At 39.1% G+C, this 25,641-nt stretch overlaps 1 protein-coding gene across 12 annotated transcripts in view; it reads right to left on the bottom strand.

The window, feature by feature from the left end:
• The window catches only part of DLG2 (discs large MAGUK scaffold protein 2), a 1,000,200-nt gene that overhangs the window by 931,398 nt on the left and 43,161 nt on the right, over positions 1-25,641 (bottom strand). Inside the window, exon 1 of one of the 12 annotated variants that reach the window (XM_048294436.1) lies at positions 6,350-6,446. The exons of the other annotated variants lie outside the window; for them this stretch is intronic. Within the exon in view, the coding sequence (XP_048150393.1) occupies positions 6,350-6,431 (82 nt within the window). The 5' untranslated portion in view covers positions 6,432-6,446. Of the gene's footprint in view, positions 1-6,349; positions 6,447-25,641 lie in introns of those variants that run through there. 12 annotated transcript variants of the gene reach the window in all.

Here is a 25,641-nt window from a genome sequence, read left to right as displayed (position 1 = left end):
AACTGGCTGGTTCTCAAAACAGAAACAGACTTGAGAACATCTACATCTTTCTATTAGCAGACTGAGAAAAGAGAGGACTTCCTGTTTGACTCCAAAAAGGAAATATCACAGAGGAAGCAATACTGCAACTTCACAGTTCCAAGGAAGGGAACCTCTGCCACTGGCACAGTTCTTCAAGGCAAAGTAAGCACTAAGGACAGCAGTCATACAAGTTTTGTTGGTTCACGCCTTTGCAAGTTCCCTGGTTCCTCTGGAAACTTCACAGCAATTGAAACGATATTCTTTTGTCTGTAGATATAGCCATGGTCAGATTCTTGTGACTCACATGAGCCTCTCACAGGTTCAGCCAATGGAACTGGAAGTGGGTACTTCCACAATGGAGGAAAGAAAATCTAAATAGAGCAGAATTGGACTGTGAAACTCACTGCTACGAGACACTGCTGAGATCTAGATCTTGTCTCAGGAAAACAAAGCAGAAGATTTTTGTTTAAAACAATTCCCTCAGGATTATTATTTGTTTGATTTTTCAGTACAGGAATGAACCTGCACTGATTCAGCATTGCAGCTCTTGTAATCCTGCATAGGTTAACATTGGCAATAATACAAATACAATTCTTGGGCATAAGTGCACCATCATTAGATCAGCAGGATAGATTTCAGTTTCCAAGAACAAGTTTACTCAGCAATCTGTGTTCTTACTGAAGAATACATAATCATCCTGATAGCTCATAAATTACATCACTCTTGCATCCAAATCATTAACACAGAATAAGAAAAATAATACAAAAATTATTTTAAATTAAATAGGGAATTAAACATTAGGCAACTTTTTAAAAATACTTTGTTCATTGATTCTGAAAAGAATATGTCTAAATAAGTTCAGTGCATCTCTCATAGATAGTAGGTAACGCTTCCCATCATTCCTGATTTCATATTTGCTTTGCTTTTCTCTTTCATTTTGTCTTATTACTCTTTTAAATCTGTGCAAATGGTTTTACTTTCTACATTTATTTTTTTCTCAATTCACTCATTCCAAGAATTGTTGCTATATTAACCACTACATTTCCTCCCATCTGTGGTTTCTCTCTTCTGGGAGATAAACTGTTCCTCTTTATTAGTAATAGCTTATGATTAGTAATTCAGTTCTTCTGAGGAAAGTCTAAGTTACTTTATATGAGACAGCCATTTATTTTATGAACAGCAGGACCACAGACTAAAAACACTAAAATGATCCTGCTTGAAATACCTGAAGTGCTCAATCCCACAGAGGTGCGCTGATATTAATGTATCCCCACCTGGGAAGAAAATGATGTGATAATTTCATGCTGCATCCCATATATTTTAACAAAGATTTCCTGAACAAGCATACTCAGAGGCTGGTGTCATAGACTCACAAGAACTAAAGAGAGCAGAAACTGATGAAACTGGAATGGTGATGTTGTAATAGGATGAAAAAATGAAGCAGAAGGCCAGCTTAGTCTGGATGGACATTCTAAATCATTATTCAATTCTCAGCAAGTCCATCGACTTGTCTGGAAGAATAAAACAGAAAACTAGCTAAAACTAAAGAACTTTAGAGTTCAGGGATCTTAGATCAGAAAAACTGAAATTATTTTCTCTAAAATAATTCTATGAGTGAGCCAGCAGAAGATTTGGACTCTTTCTTCTGAAAAAAAAAACCCTCTAGAAGTGTAACTGAAAATACACAAATTTTTTATGTCATGCTGGGTATTCCACTGGCAAAGCAGCAGCGATGGTGGATTACTTTAACTCTCACAGGTATGGCAGACTACCCAGGTTTGCCAGAACCACCACTGACTGTCATGGAAATGCCCCATTGAGAGGCACCTGAAGAGTTTATTCTATTTAAATAGTCATTCCTCTAACACTGCTTTTTCTTTGGCAAGATCCTTGTTGACAATAAAGTGGTGTTAACAAATTCTAATTTACCAAGGGCATAACAAGAAACAATGTCTGAGAGCTGTCAAATCGGAAACAAGCCATACCTTTTACCCAGGAATGCAATTAACCAAGACACTGATGATAGAGATTACTGTAAAATTTGCTGATTCTTTCTACTTTGAGGTATTGAAGCCAAGACTTGAATGCCTTTTTGGCAAGGACTCTTTATCCAAACATAAACACTGCTGGGCTTGGTAAAGGGTACTGCATAAAGTGCAACTGCTTGTGATGCATGGGCCATCAGGCCAGATGAGCTAATGGTCCCTTGTGGCACTCTGCTTTATAAATCTATTAACTAGAATTTGGGATTTATAGAGTAGTGGGCCAGAGGAACAACTGTGATTGACGTTGTACAACCAGCTCCCATGGACTCTATCATGTTCCTTTTGGAATTGTTGGCAAAAATCCCATTGTATGAGCAATACTTGCCACCAATCACACAGGGAAAAGGCTTTTATTAATGAGAGTGAGAAGGCTGAAGGGGTGAAACAGCATTTGTTAGTTGTTACATCTAAAAATACTTAGGAATTTGTTTCTTGGTTAGCATTTAGAGAATTCAGTCTCAATGGCAGTTGCCCTGATGGAAAGAGAGACCTTCACACCAACCTGCTGTGAAATAACAATACTAATCACTGCCTAAGCTTGAGCTTTGACAAATTTAAACCTACTTTTCATTTTCTGTTCCATTTCTAACAAAATCAAATAACATGAAGTTTGACATGCCTCATGTTACCTTATAGAACATTTTTATTTGGAAAACTTAACCTAATCAAAGGTAAATCACTCTCAGGAAGCAGAACTGCATCACTGACCCATCAATTACCCTCACTGTAAAATATATATATTTTTAAATGTCCTAACATCTCCTTTAATGCCAACTCTGAAAGAATTTGCCTGTAAACTTCAATTTTCCTTTAGTGCTTCAAATGCAGCAGACATAAAGAAACAGCCCACAGGCTTGTTCACCTGCAAAAACACTGATCAAAATCGGACCTTCTTTTAGACAGAACTAGATGTTTAGAGCTCTCATGTTAGTATCATCATACATATGTCATGGAATATCACTGTTTAATAGGCTTCAAAACGCTGTGTGTTCTCCATGCTGACCCACCTCTACCAGTGCCAGGAATAATGGCAGCTCTACCACTGATCTCCTGTTATGTTCCCAAAGTCTGTTTTGTGCCCTGGATACTTTGAAAATTGGTGTATATCCCTCTTCTAGTGGCCAAGAAAAGCAGATGACAAATCTCAGCAGGGTGGACAAGAGGCCCCATATGGAAACAGAAGAAATAAAGATGGCTGGGAAACACAGGAAAGGAAACCAACATCCAGAGGTGGGCAAGCATCTAGGGATGAATGCAAAGCACCCTCAGCTTGGTTCAAAAATCAGTGTTAATACTGATGGATATTTCTCATTGCAGCAGTTGAATGGAGCAGTTCCCTTGGGGGTTTCCCATGTTATAACCCATGAACACAGAGCGCTGTGGGCACAGAGCTTTCCAGACCTGGCTCCCTTCACAGCTGTACAGCAATCAACAGCTCCAGCTGTCATCCCACATTTTTACCATTTTCTTCTCTCCAGCAATGTTTGGTCTCTGTCGCATTCCCAAACTACCGGCAGAGAAAGAAGCTGTAGTTACAAATGTGCTGACTTGCCATCATAATTGCATTGCAGTAGCATGGACAATATGGAAAAGTGTAGGGCTTCCACTTTTCTGGAAAGGAGAGATGGTGGGGTGGAGGGGAATTATTCTCAGCCTCTTGTCTCTACCCAGCTGCCAAATTTCAAAGGGTTTGTAGGCATCTTGCCCATTGTAGATATCTTGCCCCACTCCTGGCAATATTCAAACCAGGTTGGATTAGGGCTCTGAGCAACCTGGTCTAGGGAAAGGTGTCCCTGCCCATGGCAGGAAGGTTGGGACAAGATGATCTTTAAGGTCCCTTCCAACACAAGCCATTCTGTGATTCTATGATTCTATGATTCTATGATTCTATGATTCTATGATATTCAACACATCAACACTTAGAGCAGATCTAGAAAAAAATTATCAACAGGAGGGAAATGTAAGTGAGGGATAGAGGGGAAGAAACGCCTGACAAATACCGGCAGATGACAAATAAGTGCCCTTCAACCCAACAAGACAGCCCATTTGTCCTGAAAATACCCTGTGTGCCACAGCCTTTTCTACAAAATTCCTGGATCCTGCTCTCTGAAGAAAGGAAAGATTGATCCCAAGCTCTGAGTTTTAATTCACCCATAACTATCTAGTCCTGTAATAGTATGGTACCACTATTGTTAGCAACAGTCCTTTAGCTTTGTCTTGAAATTTCAAGGCCTCAGGACAGAGCTTTCTCTCTTTCTCCACCTGAACTTTTCTTGGCTTGCCTGCAGTTTTACTTTAATTTGGCTTAGCTGACACAGTGATTTAATTGGCCAGGTTGCCTATGGCTGATTTGTTTTACTTAGGTTTATCTTCATGTGGTACAACTATAGTTTTATAGAGAGAGAACTAACAAGCAAATAGTCCATCTGGAATTAGATATTTATGGCTCTAACACAGGGATGTGGTATAGAGTAACACAAGCCTGGAACATCAGAGACTTTCAGAGAGGGAGACACAGGACATGGCATACAGGATTACAGTCAGGGGGTGATAAGATGGGGCACAGGTTGGCACTGGAGACTTCATCACCACAAATAACTCATTCACGGTCAATTAAAGGAAATGGGTTTATAAAAAAAATGGTCAAACATGGGTTTATAAAAAACTAACATACAAAAAGAACATCAAATATAGACTACTCGGATGCAACCTGGAGCTGCAGGCCCATGAAGAATGAACAAAGGCATGAAAGAGTGTTAGAAAACATAAAAACACCACAAGTGGACTCTAGGGGGAGTAAGAAGAAACCATCAACATAAACTTCATATTCCTCCCAACAAACCATTCCAGATGCTAATGATTTGTTATAAAATCCAGCACTTCTCAGCACCACAACCAGACTGAAACCACCAACCCTAAGGCCCACAGAAGAGTGAGCACAACACCAGGAAAAGGGGTAGAAACTAAAAAGTGTGAGCGTAACTATTGGAACTGATTCTTTTTTATGAAACAGTTAAATCCAGCCTAATAATGATTAGACTTTTATGATTTCAGTTATACTAGCAATGCCTTTACTTACATTCATCATGTGCTTGCTCCTGGCCATTATACAAGATTTTGAGCATAATAACCCAAACATTAAATACTGCCCTCCAGTCCCCTCCTTTGGGATGAAACAGATATTAGGAATCTGCATCATCTATTGCAGAGGCCCACTGAGCCTAAAGGATTGAGCCTACCTAATGGGTGGACAGGGTTGTCTGAGGTATCCTTACTGTTACAAGGAGAAGATTTAAGAGTGTCTAGATTAGTCACAGTAATTATTTCAACATTAGTACTCAGTAAAAAATGGCTTTTGCTGTTTATGATTATGATTTATCCCATCACACATAGCATCAGAAAAGCAAGGTGTCATCTCCCACCCCTGATAGAGGCTGTTCTTCCAAGCATCCACAAGGAATCAGACCTGTTCATCAGCTCCAAGGACCACAGCTGCAGGGAGAAAAGTCTCACTTCATTGCCTCTACTCTGAAGTTATCAGGATTTCTATACATTCAGCATGGGACTAGAAACTAATAAATGCAGAAACCATCTTTATGATGAGGGGTATTGACTGTGCTTGTGTAATTGCCCTGCTACAGATTTATAATAGTCCATTATAGGGTCTCTGTGGAAATTATTGCACAAGTTAAAATACAGATAATTCATTTCTGTGCATTGCCATTATGTATACTTTCATTTGGGGGGAAGAGAGGAAGGTTAAAAACATAACATTTTTAAAAAACAGTCTCTTCCTCTAATGAACCAGCCCCAAAGCCTAGCTCTTATACAGATATTACAGTGCTGTAAAAATGGACAGAAATAATGGTGTTCCTATTTAACCAAAGCTTTTTACATTTCTAAATTCTGTCCCTCCTTCACCACCATAAATAAAACAGTTGCTATGGTACAACATGAAACCAAGCAGCTCTTTCTCTAGGCCAAGGAGAACAGCCTACCTCACCAAGAGTAGCAGCTTGTCTTTCACAGCTGAGTGGAAATAAAGGGAGTTTCATTTCTAAGCTTTGAATTCCCTTATGAAAAGCTGAATAGAAATAGATGGAATACATATAATCTACCACTGGCTGGCAAGGATGCAAAAGGATTTTTCTAGATCTGTAGGTTATTAAGACAACCCACTCATAAAAACTTCTGACTATCAGTAAATGAATCACTAAATCTCAACCAGGAGATGAATAACCATTTTAAGGAAGTAACTGTGATGTCAAGACACTCTTACTTACTTTGCAGCACAGATGAACTGGGAATTGGAAGAAACAGTACCACCACCTTCAGCAGAAAAACCTCCAAGCAGTGCACAAACATGACTGGATGAAGTCCCACAGTGCGATCGTTAGATGCAATTCGCCTCCTATGGCCCACTGGAAAATCGCACACAACAGCCACATGTCCTGCTGAGGGCTCACACTAAATCAGCAAAGGCTCTGAGAACTGAACCTAGGAATTACAGGCTCCTGCTCCAGCCACTACACCACCAGCAACAAAGAAGGATGAAGGTTTCAGAGTTACCCTGTGGACACAAATATAGCAGCAGGGCAGTTTTCCTGCTAGTATGAGCATGTAGGCACGTGTGTAATCGCTACATACAGAACCCCCTACCTTTCAGTCAGGACTTTTCACTTGGAAAAGCTTCAATATGTGCAAATAAGCTCAAAGCATCCATCCATCCATGGTGCAAGCCACTTCCTCAGACTTGTGACTAAATGTATTCTTCTTCCAGGAGAAACACTTCCAGTGTCTGTCAGACAAGAATTATGCACAAAAATGATACCTTTCTCTTTTTTAAAAAAAAATTAATTTTAATAATAAATTTTCAACTTTTTAAAATTACATTTTATCTCAAACATCATTAATTTTTTTTACAAACTCTTGGAGATCAGGGTTTTAACAACATATGGTATTTCTTCATCTAAGATGGAACAGCCTACAGATAAAATTGTGACCTGCAGTACTGTGTATTCAAGACTGCAAGTTCATAAAACTACAAACAGAATTATTTCTTCAATAAATGGAAGATGATAAATTGCATGGAACATTAGACTCCTGTATGCCACCACACCAGTCCCTTAAAAATGAGGAATGTGGCTTCAATGTCTTCACAGGAATTCTTGGGCTACACTGTCTCAAATTTTCACTCCAGAAGAAATATGCAGCTTAAAAGAATTTAGGACTGGGAAAGATCATACACATGCTGAGTGATTCCCTTAAAATATGGCCTACTAAGAGAATAGTGACGACTTAGGGACGATAGAACTGACTTCTCGAAGGACGTCCATTTGGCATTCCGTCACACGTCAGCTGCATCATATCAATATCTGCTTCTACAGAGCTCCATGATTCAAATGAGTAATGTTCAAGAAGTCTGCCTTTCTCCCACTTCATGATGGGTTTTTTCTGGTGGTGACGCTTTAAAATTATGTTTCAGGACCTCATCCAATAGCACACAGCTTTTTTCTCAAGCAGAAGACATCCAGGGTCACAAATATACAAACTGGTCTTCATGTCCACATCTTTATAGCAGAAGTATGGAGTTCTCCTGGATGTCAGAAAGTGCCGTGGTGCAAGTGAAGCAGCTGTAGTGGTCAATAATGGTCCTACAGTGCAGGCTGATGGCTGAAGCTGAACTGCGAAAAATACCAGAGTAGAAGAACCTGTCAAAGAATGAATATGGTAAGGTCATTCCAAATTAAGGATACTATTTTATCATCTTATGTAAATAAAAGCCATTCATTAGGAATTCAACATACTAAAATTGCTAAATAGAGACCTTGTCAAACCCATGCATACTCTGTACTTATTCCTGGCCACTAAACTTCACAAGGTATTGAGATGATCTTGTCCAGTGCTACTGTGACCCTCTATTATCCTATTAGCTGCAATAGGATTTAAGAGAGGATTTAATCATTCCTTTTTTAAACAGTTGTCTTGACTTCGGCTGCTAAAGAATAGGAAATATTTCCTAATTAATCTTCCCTTTTTGACTTTCTTTAATATGGGTTGGAAACACCACAGCCAGATTCTTACATCCCACCTTCCCAAGAAACCACAATCTACATGAACTTGGGAAGGCTGTCTCTGGAAAAAAAAAAAAAAATTATGCAATACTTTCTCATGGCCCAATTTGGAATAAAACTATGGCAGTGCAAATGAGAAAGAAAAGTGGGAACATAGTAATTCTTCCTGAACTGAAAGGATAAAAGTCTGAGTTTGCTTCAAAGATGACTTCATAGATTACTGAACCAATAATTCCTCCATACTGGCCACATCCAAAACCACTCAATTAAAATAGGAAACTTGACCAAGCAAAACAATTTCGTATTTAAATAGATGAATAATGTTCATTTCCATTGAATGAAAACTTTTGGCATTTTAAACCAGCTCTTATGAGAAGCAGACCCTTCTCCCTGCTTTTTAGACCTCCAGCAATCATTTGGAAAGCCATATACAATCTTCTGCATATTCTCTAACCAGTAGACCTTGAAATCAATGGCATCAGCAGAACAGAGAGAACACCCTTACTTTTTGTTGTTGATTGTGAAAGTTCTCCCCATTTAGAATATTAATTTCTCATCCTCACTTAAAGAGCAAGGTTCTGACAGCTACTGCCAAGCCCAATGCCACGTGAAAGCACATTTGGCAACCTCAGGAATGGGACTGAGCCCTGGGAAGCTCCTCCAAGGCTGTGAGAGAAAAGGACTGCAGCCATTACTTTCTCCCATTCTATTTGCACCTCCTTTAATGGAGGAGGATTACAACCTCATCTTTTCTCTGCCTCCTAAATGGAGTTTGGTTTTATAAGTCAGGCAATTGAGGTATCTGCACAGCACTCATGTGCCATGGAAAAAGGGTACCTCTGCCCTAAGAAAGGCAAATAAATTGATGGAGGAGGGAACATGTGTTGTCTCTCTCAGCTTGTAAGAATTTAAGCACCCTGCTTTGAGACTGAGTGTATTTGACCCAAGATGAATAAAAGTTCTGTGCAACGTAGTTTCACGTGCCTGTAGCCATCCCATCCTGCACATTCAACACTCCCTTTGAGAACCTCACAAATCTTAAGAGAGGCAGAGAAGATTGTGTGACACCAGCATGGCTGCCTTTTGGAAAAACTGTCAAACCAACCTGTTGGAAAACACCCCTTTTTTCTAAGACTACAGCCACACACACACCATATACAACCATCTTACTCCAGAACAACTCTTCTAAGCAGAGCTTCCCACAAAACCATAAGAACAACCAGAGACCTCTGCTGCTCTGTGGGATATGTGAAGAAACCTTGGCTGAATTAACAAAAAGAGTTTTACAATAACATCATTAACACTCTGCTACTGACAAACTGATCAGCACTGAGCACCCTCAGAAATGCCATTGACATACTCTGGTCAAATAACCTAAGACAACACCACAAGTGAAATAGCAAAGCTGCCAAATTCACACCACAGTGCCTTACAGAGGAAAGTTTATCAAATGTCTGTGTGTTAAAAGGAAGCTTTTCACCCCTATGAGTTTATCATTCTACTAAGAATGCCAAGAACTGAATTCAAGGTGTAAAAGGTAATCAAAGAAGTGAGACACAGCAAGACTTTTTTCCTATTCATATTACACTGAATAACAAGTCTTCCTGAGCAACAGCTCAGGATCAAGCACTAGCCTCTAGCAGAAAAGTAGGGGTTTTTACAAGAGACTTTTTTTGCTTCTCCTTCACACAGTAGCAGGGTGCCTAAAACACTCCACCTCATTTGCTCCCATCTCTGTGTTTCTCATTATCCAGCTGTTCTCACCCTGTGATACAAATGAACTTTCTCAGTACTCTAAGAATCCAGGACAAATTTACTACTAATCTTGTTTTGCCACAAAATATATCAGACAGTAAGTGGATTAAGTTTCCATATTCTGCCTTACGTATCTCTCTTAGCATTGATTAATAGGAAAAGATTTGAAACAGCTGATCACTTTATAAGACAATTTCATGTTTGGTTTCTCTGCCTGCATTTGCCCAGTTATTGCCAGTTTTGATTCAGTGGTGTGAACATCAGATCACTAAAAATTACAAATCAGTCACTGGAAAGCCACCATAAGGCAGTGTCTTTGATGAGTGGTCATAAGATCATGACTTTTCTAAAGGTGCCTATGACAGTTTTGCCAATCATCCCTGAAGTATATCTCACCTTCTCTCTTCAATGGAAGTGCAATAGGAAGACTTAAATTTGGCTTGTAAACCCTACTGTAGCTCCAGTAAGTGTTCAAGAACTATAGCAAGATGACACATCAGTAAGCAAATAATAAGAGACAAAATGAAAGAGTACTGTTTCCTGGAGCAGATTTTTCTAATTCTATGAAGATTAATATTTCGCATGTAGTCTTTTCTATGAAGTGAATAGGATGTGACCTAAGTGGGATGTACCACTGCCTCTTGGAGAATTGCATCTGAATTCCTGAAAACACTAATTTTCTCATTTTGCATGGAGAGAGGGAAAAAGAAGATCCAGAGTAAACAACTTTTATTGAATGTAGAATAAAACCACCTAGGAAGTGGATTTTAAAACAAAGACCTAAGGGAAAAATTTAGTGTGCAATTTCTATCAGAAAACATAAAAAGAAAGAAAAACCAAGGGACACTATAGGAAGGAAATAACCACAAGGCTTTATGTGTGCATGGCCTGGATGATGAGAAACATTGAAAGAGTGATGCTTAGATACGTAGTACAGCCAATCACAAAATAATCTCAAAGCTGTTTGTACAGAACTATTAATGCAACCTGCTTAGAATAGACAAAAAAAAAGGGGATACTGCAGGGCACAAACTAAAAAGTTGTTCAAAGGGACCAAGGCAAACAATGCATTTTCAATCTGCTTTCACAAGAGGAGAGGAAAAGAGTAGAAGCTGCAAGAGTGAGAGAGGAAAGTAAAAAATGTAAGACTTGAGATTTCTGACTTGTCAAGAGACTGCAAATGCAAATATACCTCTGAATAGAATGGTAACACCCTCTGACCCATGCATGTATTGATAAGCATTACTCTAAGAAGTACAGGTAAACAATTTAGCTTAACCAGGGAGCAAAGAATAATGCAGAGCTCAAGGGAGTGAAAAAACTATTACATATTTTTTTATGTTATTGTATCTATTCTCATTGTATTAGTCTGTATTATTCACTAAAGTAAAATATATTTTATTAATCACCAAATTGGTAACTGTAATAAACAGGAGCCAACAGACATATTTGACATCAGTTATTCTTCATAAGTCATAAATAATGAAAGGAAAACAGGGATTCTTCCTGGGGAAAGCTACTAATGCATTATGTCTAAAACAGAGTGGGAGCAGTGAAAGTGGGTTTGTAAGAAGGTTACAGGCAATCACTTTGAGTTTCTGCTTCCTGTTAGAACTAAGAAAATATCTAAGCTATACTCACTGAACATAATTACAGATGCTTTCAAAGATCTTTAAATATTTAACTACTTAATCATCACAATATCTCTATTAAATAGATGTTTCTTTGTACCTCCAATTTACATGAGGGAAACATCTTTTATAGCTTATTTTTTTAAATGGTTTTGTTTCTTTTATGAAATGTTGGAAATTGAAAAAAAAACCCACTGTACAGAGGCCTCTGCAGGTGCAGCTTTGTAGATGCAGACACAAATGAGAAGTTTTCTGCTCTTTGATTACTGCTGCCAGTCAAGCCAATATTCACTACAGGCTTCAAAATGTGGAGGCAATTAAGTAAAAGGACAAAACCATATCTGCAAATTTCAGCAGAGGCTCCTTCAAAGTTCTGCATGGAGAAGAAGGGCCTTGCTCACGGCTGCACACCTGGCTGTGCCAAGAGCAGACTTTGCAAGTTCTTGACACTTCAGCTCCAGCTGAATCTATTGAAGGATGATGCTTTTCTGAGCCGAATTTCCAAGGCAGAGGGAATGAAAGGAAGGCAACAGGCTTATTTTAAACTTGACATTTCAGCAGAGCAAATCTATAGAATAATTGGAAACACTTGCAACAAGCATATAACATTTATCCATACATTTTGACCAAAGAATTACTGGTTGATCTAGCACTAGATTGAGAAGCTGAATACAAAAGAATATAGAAATAGTATAGCTAGATGAATGAACTTGGATGTTCCTAGGGCATACTATTTTTTCGTAGAAAAGCTGAAAGATGTCATCTGTACCTTAATTAAATTTTTAGATGTTCCCAAATGCAGAGCAGTTACCAGACAGTGAGAGAGAAGAAAAGGAGAAAATGGGGCTTCTTCTTAATGTTATTATGTATTCTGCATGGGCATTTGATAAATGAAGCTGAATCCTAAACGAGATGACATATAATCATGGTTTTTTTAATTTAAAAATAAAAAATAAACAAGCCAGATCCAGAAAAAATAAACCCTAACATTATTTGTTTCATTTTAAGCCACTCCCTAGGACTAGGACAGGACTACTGGGTAACACAGAAACACAGAGCACACACATCACACAAGCACAAGAGCCCCCATACTACTGAAATAATATAGTGCAGACCTTGTGGCAATGGAAATGCTTATATTGATTTACTGAGCTGTGGACAGGGCAGGCTCAGCATGAGTTTGAAACTTAGGATAAAACTTAGTCAACTGGAAAAAAGCAAGTCAGGCAGTAATACACATGTAATAATAACACTCATAGAATAAAGTAATACGCTGTGATTAGGAGCATGGGAATGAGACTTTACAGGATGACAGGCAATGCTGCATAAATGCAAGTGAAAGTAATTTAATACATACAAAATTGCAATTCTGCAAGTATTTGACAACAATGAAAATCCTGGAGAGGAAATATTTGCCAGAGTTGTTTACAGCACTGCAGTTACAGAGGAAAAGACAAAAAAAAGCCTGGCTAGATGTTTTCTTCACAAAACAGCCAGGAAATTCAATTTTCAAAAAGGTACAGTGGATGAAACCACAGGATAAGTTTGCCCAGGATCACTGTTCCAACATCTCTACCAGAAGGCTGTAAAAGAGGACTTACTCTGCTTAGGAAGCTCTTTTGGTGGGTGACACACTTTTAGTCAAAAAGAATTATTACGCCCTCACTATTCATTCCCTACCTGGACTGCTGACTCATTGTCCAGTGCTACAGAACCTGTGCAGTGAGTGACAGACACTATTGTATCCAAACTCTCAGTGACTTGTCCCAGAAGTAGCATTTTTCACCTACCTGATGCTCACATGATTAGGTCAGATAACACTCCAGCATTTTTGCCCGTCCAAAAACCTAAAGCAGCCATAAAGGCATCTTGACTGGCTCATTAATTTGAATTTAGAGCTGGTTTTCTTTGTTAGTGTCATTAAGTAGACAAATCTTAGCTATGAACCAAGAAAAGTTGGCCTGCTTTGTACTGATGCAAATGATGACTTGAGCTATGAGGCTGAACAGGGTCTGATACCTGCTTGGAACAAAGTGGAGGACTCAGTGATATGTGCTATTATATATACAGGTGTGGAATTATGCATATGAAGAGATTTATGACCCTTGCTACACCAGCAATCCTTGGGCAAGATTTTTGAAGGCACACGAATAAGCCAGCAATGTGGCTAGTGGGATTTACCGAAGCACATGCAAACTGTAAGAATTCAAATTCCACCAAAAGTCAGTGTGTGCAAAAATATTTTATAGATTCTAGGAGGTTCCCTCCTGCCAATACAAGTTCCTATACATCTGCACTGAAGACCCACGAGGGTGCTGTGAGACAACATATACCACACCATGGTTTCTTATAAGGCAAAAACATCTGGAAGCTGTAAATATGTAAGATTTCAAGTCTTTGGTCCACAAATCCACCTGAGTTAAGCTGAAATTAGTGGCACCTAGGGACCCATGTATTTTTGTACATCTGGCCTAAAAATTTCATGCCTAAGTTCTTTGTCATAACAAAGTTTATCAAAGTTTTTAGTTTGTTTCTCAGATGTGTGTGAAGTATCAGGCAGGTTAGTTAATAATTGCAGATGCTGTGTTTGGTTTAGGGATCCTGTGTGGAATTCAGTCTGAACTAGGCTGAGTAGAGTCACACCATAACTGCTTCCAGATGCTCATGGAGTGCAAGATGGCTTCTACAAAATGAAGTAGAGAACAGATGCCTGCGGGGGCACAATGCAATCAGAGATGACACTTTTCAGATGAGAGGCAGAATGGAAACAGTGATCTATTGGTTTGGCCTGGAGCAAACTTCATAAAGGACCCGGATCTGTGCCTCACCCAAGCAACTGAACCTTTTCCTGAATGTTTAATCTGATATTTTTATTCTCTGCTTTCTAAGGGCTTCCAGAAAGGCAAATTAATAGGATTATGCCAATTTCTGAACTTGGTCAAGCCTCATCATTGCTGATAGCTCATTACAAAGTGGAGTTTCATAAGCAGACAGTGTTCCCTGTAGTGCAACCATCTTTTCTGAACCTTTCTAGGGGCAATCAGCATCCTGGGAGTATAAAAGGAAAGATTACTTCCAATGTGAATTTGATGTAAAAGCAGGGCCTTTCAGGAGACACACACGTAACAAATGATTACAGAGTGCTCCAAGAAGCCATGGGAAATGCCTACTGCTAGCAGTGTGTCTACTCCTAGCTAAAGGACCATTAGCATTCATGAAAGGCTGACTCAGAAAGAATAAAGCATCATCCCAGATGTAAATGACACTACTCGAAATCTTCTTTACTGAACTCACGTTTGGTTTACCTGATTACAACTTTGAAAACTGTTGACTCAACATAGTTTCTCCAGTTTAACAAGTTCGGGGTCAAAGCCATATGCTCTGACAAGGGTGAGATATGAAAAACACTCCCTGAGACATGGTACAGAAGCACAAATCTGTCTAACGCAATTTAAAGACAGGCACTGGCAGGCAGTGATGATCAGCTGGCAAACAGCTCTGTCTCAGGACACAAAGGATAGAAAGTGTGCAAAAGTCAACATATGCCAAATAGCACCATCTTTTTTCCACTAACAGGCTTTAATTATTGAATACAATGGAAAACTGTGGCAATGCAAGGCACTACTGCGTGGTAGTTATGGGAAGTGCTGACATTTAAAATAGCGGCTAATAGTGTTCTCAGTTGCTTTGAGGAGAAACTAAACAGATGGATTAAATTTTCCCACATGCAAATTTCCTCAGGGAGGTCCAACATCTCTTGAGGAAGATGCTGGCACAAGCTTCGTTGTATTTTGTTTCAGTCTGTGTTGAATGCACTGCATAGGAAGAACGTGAGCACAATATATTACTGAAGGACATTTGAAGAGTGAGAGCGTGGCCACTTTGACTTACAATGTACACAGGGATACATTCAGAATTATAAGTACAAGACTAATAGGCTCACCAAAGATAGGGATGGCTGAAGGGAAGAAAAAGCAATCACAGAAAGCAAAATTCAATAGCAGAACAAAAGTCTAGTAACTGGTTTAAAAGGAGCTTTGCATTTCTGTGGGGCATGATATGTGAGTGGAATGTCTTCAATCAGAAAGTGCTTTAAGATAATTAAAGCATTTTCACACTTTTAATGTTCTCTAAATGACTGAAAATGTCAAGGTTGCACACATTTGAAGACTCCATAACACACACACACACACAGATGCAAAATAAAAAGAAATTATCAAAGTCCTGATGCTGCCAAATGTTGAATATTTGGTGAGAAGAGCACAGTGCATACCACAGGAGCAGATCACATCAGCATGAACTGATATAAGTGCAGGCTGCAGTTATCTATGCTGAGTAATTCTGCACTCAGGGAAGTTGATCCACATTTATCTAAGAAAAGAGGAGAAAATAATTTGTTCCTCTATCTCCAACCAGAGGGTGAAAACACCAGCTCAAAGACACTTGCATTGAAAGAATATATCCATAGCCTACACATGCACAGAGATAAAACCTGACATCTGTATTTATATCAACATGCAGGGCTGACTTTGAGGTTACTCTCACTGATCCCTCAACAGATGAGCCATAACACTTGCATCAAGGAGTTACTCAGAAACTACTGAGGTTGCACCTAACCAAAGGTCAGGGTGGGCCCTCACAGAAAGCAGGGACAGGCAGCTGGGGGACTATAGCTGGCTGATTTTTCCTGATATAGGTAGATCACATATTCTAGAGACCAGAGAGCAAAGAGGTAGATAGGGTTGGACATGTTTTTGTCCATGGAAAGTCAGCAGAGATCCAAGGTGTAAGTTTAGTGGGAACTTATAGTCAAACCAAGTTACTGGTTGGGATATCTCACAAAAATGTGGGATAAAGGGAAGGGTCTGGGATGGGTCAGTCCTGAGGAAGTATTGCTTGCTTCACCAGCAATACTGAGAGATTCCTCAGCAATTCTTCATGGCACCCTCTCCATAAGCCCAAACTTTGCGTTTAACTGTCCCCTGTCTCAGGTAACAACACAGGCAAACCTAACCCCTGAAATCTGGCTATCAGTGCTAACAACTGGTTTTCAAGCTGTGAGGAAACATAGTTTTTACTATGAGTCACAGAATAATAGAATCATTCAGGTTGGAAAAGACCTCTAAGATCATCAAATTCAATTGCTAATCAAAAAGACAAAACAAAAACAGTTGTAAGAATGTGTCTATTTTACTAAAAAAAAATCAAAATTTTGCCATCTGATTGAAATAAGAACCAGGTATATTTTAGATTTTGTTCTGTTTCAAATTGCTTCGTTTTCTCTTTCATTTTCTCTTATATTAAAACACAACCATTTTTCAAAAGTCCTGACTGCTTTCTCTTCCCTTACCTCTCCTACACAATATACTGAATGCTACAAATGAAACAATTTGATCCTTTTCATGATTTTACATTGCACATCTTGAATAAAATAGAATGTTTTCGCCATTTTTACACACAGCGTTTTATTTTTTCTTTATGAATATCACAAAAAATCATGTTAGCACTTCTGAAATTAGATGGTTTTGACTGCTTATGGGGTTTTCTATCATCTCAGGCCTAAGATACAACTCTGAATTCCAGGTTCAGAGCCCTGTTACTATAATACCCTTCCCCAAACCAGCTCCTCACAGTTCTTGCAGCACAGGCTGTTACTCACTCTCTTCAGACATGGCTTTCTCCAAAAATTAACCTTCTCACAGACACAAAAAAATCTCCAAAAGTGTTTCTAGAGATAAAAATTTCTTACTTGCTGGCAACCACCACAACACTGCCTGTGGGAGGCAGTTATCATGGTCCCTATTTCACAGTTAGGGAAACTGAGGCACGTATTTCAATGATTTGGCAGTCTGAAAGTTAGTGGCAGAATCCAGTCTGATACACAGGGACAGGCAGAATCAAGAATCTACAGATTTACTGCATGCATCCAATTCTTTATGATAGGGATTCATATAAATGTAGGAGACAGCCAGGTTCCTTCTCATGACTGTGAACATTCCAGCTACTCAGTACAGACTGTGACAAATGGTAACATTGACTTGAAGGAGTCTTGTGAGGAGGCAACATTCAATTCATTTCTTTCTGCAGTTGCAAACAACTTGTGTTACACTGGGGAAAATCCAGTGCACCTTCCAAATGCATTTTACCCATCACAAAAAGTAATAACTCTGAAGTGATGCATTAAAAGCAAGTGAGAGTATAAGCCAGAATGATTTACACAAAGAACTCTGTCACAAGCAAATGCAGAACTTGGGCTTTCACTTATCTTGTGCCTAACTAAGATGGATTTTTCTCTGAAGGGCTGGATGTAAGGATTTGTAGCAGGAATAACAATGTATAAAATATAGTCCGGTTCACATGCTTGTCTACCCTGCTGTTGGGGAGGGACAACCTACACTCCTACTCCTTTTTTTGTAATTGACCTTCACCATTTGTTCAAAGCTCCTAGACATCCAGTAGCCCAGTCAAATAGGAGCTGCAATGACCCAAAGACCTTCTCAGGAGGTCTCATGGTATTCCCAGGAGACAGCTCCCATTCAGACTCTTTGAGAAAGGAAACTGGCATTTCAGAAGCTCAGCCAGTTTCTGGCAATATCTAAAGCAGACTATCAAACATATCAATCTATAGGGACCCCCAAAATAACTTAATCATCATATTTTTGGTGCATTTTTTAATAAATGTTTTCACTGAGAAAGAAGCAGCCCTCCCAAACCAAGAAGTTTATGGGTCTTGTATCACTGGTTTTGGCAGCAACTGCAGTCAGACAAGTGGGTATATTCAATATCTCTGGAATGCTATTAAATGCCAAGGAAACCATATAATAGTATCCAAGATGTTGTCAGTAGTTTTCCTATCCTAGTTCTCCTTTACACTGAGCTGAGCTGCAAGAATGGAATCCCTAATGTGTCTCCCATGTTAAAAGACAAGAGGAGTGTCTCAGGGGAGGGGAATACAGTATTGCCATTTGAAACAGTCAATGTGGAACAATTATAATGAAAATTCTGAATATTTTTGAACACTTGATAAAACAGAATATGTATCATTGGCCTGCCTTTCAAATGGGACTCAGGTCCCCGCAGGGAAACACTTCTGTAGTGTAGTGTTCAACCTCTAAAAAAGAGGTTATTTCTTCCCACTGATAATAAAAGAACCCTCAGACAGACAGCTCAGAGTAGGTCACCATGGACCTCTAAAATCTGGATTGCTGAAGCTCACCCTGTCATTCCAAATACATCAGTTATCAGTAAAACTCATAATGTGACTGGATGATACTATTCTTCTTCACTATCCATCATTATTCCACCCTATCCAAAGGCAGCTAGACCACTTACACACACATATAGAGAGAATCTCTCTTCATTCTTAGTCTTTACTTTGCAAAACTGTGCCTCCTTTCATATAAAAATAAGAAAAAATCTGAAAAAGACAAATCAAACCTGAGATGCTATGTATAATCATTCTCATGGCCTCCTTTCACTTATGCATCTCCTTTTCTCCTCCTCTTCTCATGGACATTCCTCTTCAAAATTTTAATCATATCACTTTTCTCTCCTTTGCTTTCTATGCTTTTCTCCTTTTCACCTTTTTTTTTTGCCCATGTTTTCTTCTGCTTCTCAGTGGGCTGATTTTGAATTCAATTTCCTCATGCCATTGCCTTTACCTTTTTGCCCTGTTTTTGTCTTTGAATCCTTTATCTGCCCTTCCTTCTGTGATTTCCCAGAACCCTTCATCAGAACTCTGAGAATATCTCCCCAGGAATCTCTCCCAATCTTATTCCTGCCTTTTGCTGTTACATTGGAAAAGAAAGCTTGTAAGGCTTCGTTATCGCAAATCTATGATGGTATCTAAACTATTTCATTACCAGCCCAACTGGTCTCAGTGACCTGCATACCTCTGCACCATCAAGATGCTTATACTAAGCATATGCAACATAGAGTCGTAGAATGGTTTGGGTTGGAAGGGAATGTCCTAGTCCCAGCCCCCCTGCCATGGGCAGGGACAACTTGCACTAGCCCAGGCTGCTCAAATATAAAATATTTACTTACATGGATGGAGACACTGAATCAGAGAGAAGGTAATATTCATTAAGTCAAAGAGCTATTGAATAGCCAGCATACTGCAAGAGATTAATGCTTGGTCTAAGACATTAAGACACTTCATTTTAGCTCAATGACTGAAATATATTGAATGAGTATGAAAAGAAAAGAAGTACATGTGTTGAGGGTAAAGATTAAGCCCATTCACATCCTTTGAGGGACTTGCTAAAGATCAGCTAATGCTTTCTGCTAGGAATAGGCTCCCTTTGATGCATGTAAACCTGAAATGTAAGACAGGCACAGATAAAAGAATTCCTCAGAAGGTGTGCATCAGGAAAGCACTTAGAGCCATTCTGCAAGATAAAGGCAGACAGAGACTTCTCTGATTTAATCTAGGTGTAGGAAGAGGTTTTCATTTCTTCACTTCTGTCCGTAAAAAACATTTCTATATAGTCCATTGGTCTTAAGTAACCAGTTTCATTTTCACATTACCCAAGAGCATTCTCCCAAGGAGAACCTGAGTAACCTGAGGCACTGGGACATCTTTAGTGCTGTAGGAAAGAAACAAGTACCTTAAAATTATATTGTAAGCAGAAAGGGTCTTTGACATGTAAAAAGACAATAACAGAGCACAGCTAAAACAGAAGAGTCTTGTATGAACTTTGTAATACCGTCCCTATAGACTCTTTGCATAACAAGCCTCCTCTAACACCATGCATCCCAATCCTATTTTAAGACTCTTTCCAAACTCCCATGACTCTCTAGCAAAGCCTGGATGAGCCACTGAAGTCTTCATGTCACTCTTCCCACTGCACACAGATGATTTTTCTTGATTACTCAGAATGTGACCCACAGACCAAATCCTCTGCAAAGAGCTGTGAAGCCCCTCCACAATGACAGTCAGCTACATCTAGAAATACAGAAGAGTATGAGGAGTGCCTAGCTGTGTTCTTGATTCACACTCACCTCTATCAACCCACTTTGAGCAGAAATTCAGCTAGGAAACTAGTAAAGATAGAGATGTGCCTACATGGAGGTATATACAGAAAATGCCAGCCTTACATTCTGAAAAGAATTTAAGAAACAGTTACTGAGTAAGTGGATAAGTGTCAGCACAGACATCTCAAGGACCACAGCTTCCTGGCCGTAAAGAATCTTGTGAGAAGTGAACAAAAAGAGACCAGAGAAGACTGTTCCACCTTCTTTGGCCTCTAAGGAAAACATTTTGATGTCCCATACCTTCAGTAATTCAGAATCCAAATGAGATCAGACTTTACCCTCAGTGTTGATGGCAGCATGTTTAGGATGATAGAATGAATCATCCATTTCTCAAGAATACCTGTTTTCCATTAAATTAAAAGCAGTTGTTTCTTCTTAAGAGGAAGATAAGGCTTGGTAGTTATTAAACTTGCAGTAAGAAAAACAGAAAAGGACACAGCATCAAGAGAGCAAAATAATTTCTTCAGGTATAATGAGCATTAAATTAGAAGTTTAATGATCCAGTGTAATAATTCTCTGAATTCAAGAAAGGCATGTGGTATCCAGCTGGCCAAGAGCAATTTTGACTATGTGCCACCACAAATGTAGACTCTCATTTAATGTCTGTGAAACCAGACCAAAACACGAACACAAATTTCACACCAGTCAAGTGCAAAACACTTATTTGGTTTCAGGTCCTTGAGTCGATCTTTCACATGTTGCAGCTGACAATCAGATGCCTTTCCAGCTGTCAAAACGTGACCTTATTTTCTGCTCGATCTGCTCCTGAGTCAATGACCACTGAGTGGCTGAAACTTCTGAATTTCTGCTGAAATTTCTGAATTTCTGCTGTAAATGAACTGTAACTGAGATTTAGTAATTGGGAGGAGAAGGCCTTTTACCTCAACAGAGAAGGAAATTGCACTTGCCCTACAAAAACTGCCATTTGATTAAATCAATAAAACTACTGCAGAAGAAACCTCCAGACTGGTGAATGTATGGAGACCACCAAGTCACAGATTATATCTGCATTTTCTTGCTTTTTGTATGTGATTTTTTAACATATTCCTAATGTATGAAAATAAAAAAGTGGATGTAAACTTTCCACGGCACGTGTTCTGGCTGTTCATACTGAGAACACAAAGTAACTTTAACGGATACCTTTTTTGTTGCTCATAATGCATTGCCACATGAGAGGACTGTTGCCCCCTCAAGAGTCAGATGTCCCTATTAATCTTCCCAGACTGTAACTTTCAATTTGTTCTCTTCACTTTCAGAGAGCTGAAAAAGAAAAGAAAGGAATATCAGCTCTTGTACTTCATGATAATAGCTTTCACAAAGCTATCTTTCTTACACAGTACTACAGCCTTTCCTTCACTTAATAAATTCACGACAATTGGCAGACACAAACAACTTCGTGCTTCAGTATAATTAAAAACTAAAAGCAGTAAAACTCTTTATAATGAAAATGTTGTGCAACTTAGTAAAAGGGTGTACTTACCATGAGCTTAACTTTGTAGATGGAGAAATGTCTTTGATCCCTGTGACATGGGCCAGGTGGATGAGACTGGCTAATCTTTTGGGCATCCAAGGACATCACATGCAAAAGCCGCTGGCAATGAAGTGTGGGAGCTGGTTCCATGTCTGGTTGTTTTCTTTTTGAAGCTATCTTGAAAATGGAGAGATTTCTTTTGCTTTTTTATCACCATCTTGCAAAAGGCACAGATGCAATTTTTGGCATGATTTCCCTTTCAGGGTATTGTTCCATTAATGTAAGTATGAATTTTGGATGCATTTTCTTTCTCCTCTCCTGTCTTTCAGGCTTACTTAATCTAACTAATTCCCAGAAGTAGATAAGAGGAATGAAAGGAAGAGCAATACTGCCTCTTATTTTCCAGGATTTTTCTATTCTGCTTTTCTGTCTTCATTCTATAGGTTTCTCCATGAAACCAGTGTTTCAGCTGAAGACAGGTTGTTTAAAAGCAGAGACACTTCGATGATATATTTCCAAATGACATGTTGAGTGTTAGAACCAACTAACCACAGAGAAAAATATTCCCCTTCTCATTTGATAGGTATGTGTTTACCAAATATAACATATTGAGTACAGATGTACAGGGGAAGACAAGTCTGAAGGAAAAAAGCAATCAAATAAACACTGTGCATATGAAACATCCACAGCTATACAGATGAGATTGTTGTTACCAAGCTTCTACAGAATTATCCACTTGCTACCTACATGGTGAGCACAGCATCACAGTTAGGGTTTCACCAACAAGTCCAGTTTGGAGAGGAACCTCTTTCAGTGGACACGCTCCCTGGCTCCCACTCAGGCATCATGGCAGAGACACAGGCATCTATGCCAAATTCATTCATTTTCAGCTATAGTGTTGACCTTCACCATGAACTACACCCAGAAAGGTTTGCATATTCAGGCGACTCAGAGCTAAACTCATGGAAGATTTCATTTTTAGCAGAGCTGCAAGTAAAAGAAAACAAATAGGGTCGAGAGCAGGTAAGAAGCACTTGTCCTGGCCAGGTCAGCAAACAGCCTCTGACTCTTGAGAAGTGGACTTAGGCAAACACACTGAGCTGGCTATTCCATCTCAAAGGTTAACAGTTCAAGGACGGCAGATTATTTTCCTTGGTTGGAAGGTTGTCTGCTGGCACAGGAAAGAATCTAATTCAGAGTACTTTTCTGAAGAACAAGCTCCAGGGGTTCCCCATGACACAGTTTTCAGGTGTAAAAGGAACAACAGCAGCAGAGCAGAGACTGACTTTGCACTGTCCCTCAGTGCACAGTCAGTGCTTCCCAACCACACCGAAAATAGTTGTGTGCTACTGTAGCCGAGTTAGAATTTCATTTTTCAACACTCGAACTAATTATTAACTTCCATGAGAAAGATACAGGTCTTTGGCATATTTATAAGCCTAAATTTAGTTGGATCTTACAAAACAGGTCCAAACACCACTGTGCCCACCTTTCTGTGTGTCTTCTTTAGAGCCTGCCTCTGCTGGATTGTCCACCTCTTCTTACATTATACTATAAGCTCCTTTAGCTATAGCCAAGAAAAAATGCTTTCACTGTCATTTGGGTGATCAGCATCCTTTTCAAGCTTGATTTAGGACTTAATCAATTAAGACTCAGTGCAAGCCAATGAAACTAGAAACACAGGGATTCCTGTGAAAATTTTAGAAGTGTGTTCTTCCAGAAAGTTTGGGTATCTCTGATGTGTAGTCAGTAAAACAAAGCAGAAAAAGATACAAATTTACACCTATTTCAAAAAATGTTGTACACAAGCATGAGTCAGGCATTGTTGCATTTTACTTTACTTGGAAAGACAGAAGAGCAGTTTACAGAATTCAGTTAAGTTGGAAATTAACTTAGAGAGAAGGAGATGATTGAAAATTCAAATTTCAGAACGTAGCCAGAATGGAAGCCTGTGCCAGTCACTTGGTAGCTTGGTCAGCACCATGCACTGAAAACAAGTGGATACATATATCTCCATTCCCCCAAACAGGAAACTGTTAGCCAGCTACTGCCTAGTCCAGAAATATATATAAAATGCCTTTATGTTTTCCCATAAGTATTCAGAAAAGAAACTGAAATCTACAAATTGAAAGAGGGGAAATTTAGGTTAGATAATAGGAGGAAGTTTTTTACTGTGAGGGTGGTGAGGCACTGGAACAGGTTGGCCAGGGAGGCTGTAGATGCCCCAACAATGGCAATGTTCAAAGCCAAGTTGGATAAGGCCTTGAGCAACTTTTGGTCTAGTAGAAGTTGTCTCTGCCCGTGGCAGGGGGCACTGGAACTAGATGGTCCTTAAGGTCCCTTTCAAACCCTTAACATTCTATGATTCTGTGATTCTATGGCCAGAGTACCAAGCCTGTCAGAGTTGAAAGAATGTCTGGATGCTGCTCCTAGTCATATGGTTTCCTTTAGGTAGTCCTGTGAGGAGCAGGGTGTTGGACTCAACAATCCTTATGGGTCCCTTCCAATCTGATGTATTCGATGATTCTTTTTCAGTCAACAGTCCTTGCCAAATATGAATGTCATTTACAAATAATTTTAGCTATTGTCGATTCATTTAAAAAAGAAATGAAGAAGAAAAATCACTTGCAAAAAATTTCATCCAGATGAGGATTCCTGAAAATCCACTATTTAAGTTTATGGTTAGTTTAAATCAGATCTACTCCATTTCAGTCAAAACAACCACCTGTAGGTTCTGCTACCCTTTAGCAATGTATAAGTAATAGCCTGAACGCAAACTCCTAACAGAAAAAGAAATATAAACTATTCATGGGTTGTCTATATGAGTGCAGATATACTTCTGAAAAGCAAACAGGAGGTCTACAGGTCCTATAGACATTCTGACCCCAAATCACACAGTGATGGATAAAATGCTTTCTTCATATGCTTTGCCCACATTTTTCCTGATATATCTGGGCTTGTGCAAGAATTTCAGTTTCAGTGAAGGCTTTCAGGCAAGCAAACAGCAATAATTTAAAGCCGCCAGGAACAGAATCAGTTATAAGCACAGGCAGCTGCCTGCAGCATCACACCCAAGAAAACATTTGGGTCCTTGAAGTACTTGCTGGAAATCCAGATGATGCCTGTACAAAATCAATGACTTGTTACTGACCACAGAAAATTAAAAAAAAAAAAAGGCAAAGCAATTTAAACCAGAAATGTGGAATAATGTGGAGAAATACATAAAGAGTAAATACAAAAATTAAACCCCCAGGAAAATAGTGAAAAGAAATGGATTGAAGTATTACTAGAGTTTTATGACACCAAGGAATTTAGGATTTATGTTTAGGATTTATGTTATTACGTGATTTAGGTTTTATAGTGCTGAGGATTCTACTGAAGGCAGCATCCTAGATAAAGATACCTACACATCAGATTTATTTCCTTTTTGCGCCACATCCGTGTCTCCATTTAAAAGTGAGAAAACAGGAAAACAATAAAAAGGTACAATGTCATGACTCAGGAGTGATATTCCTGTTTCTTGATACCCCATTTGGATCCTTCAAACAGTGAAAAAAGACAACATTTTTTTGGACCACAGATGCATTTGAGAATGTCACTGTTTCCAT

This window comes from Corvus hawaiiensis, chromosome 2 (genome assembly GCF_020740725.1).
Source record: "Corvus hawaiiensis isolate bCorHaw1 chromosome 2, bCorHaw1.pri.cur, whole genome shotgun sequence".
Taxonomy (NCBI): domain Eukaryota; kingdom Metazoa; phylum Chordata; class Aves; order Passeriformes; family Corvidae; genus Corvus; species Corvus hawaiiensis.
This window is presented reverse-complemented; position numbering and strand designations above follow the sequence as displayed.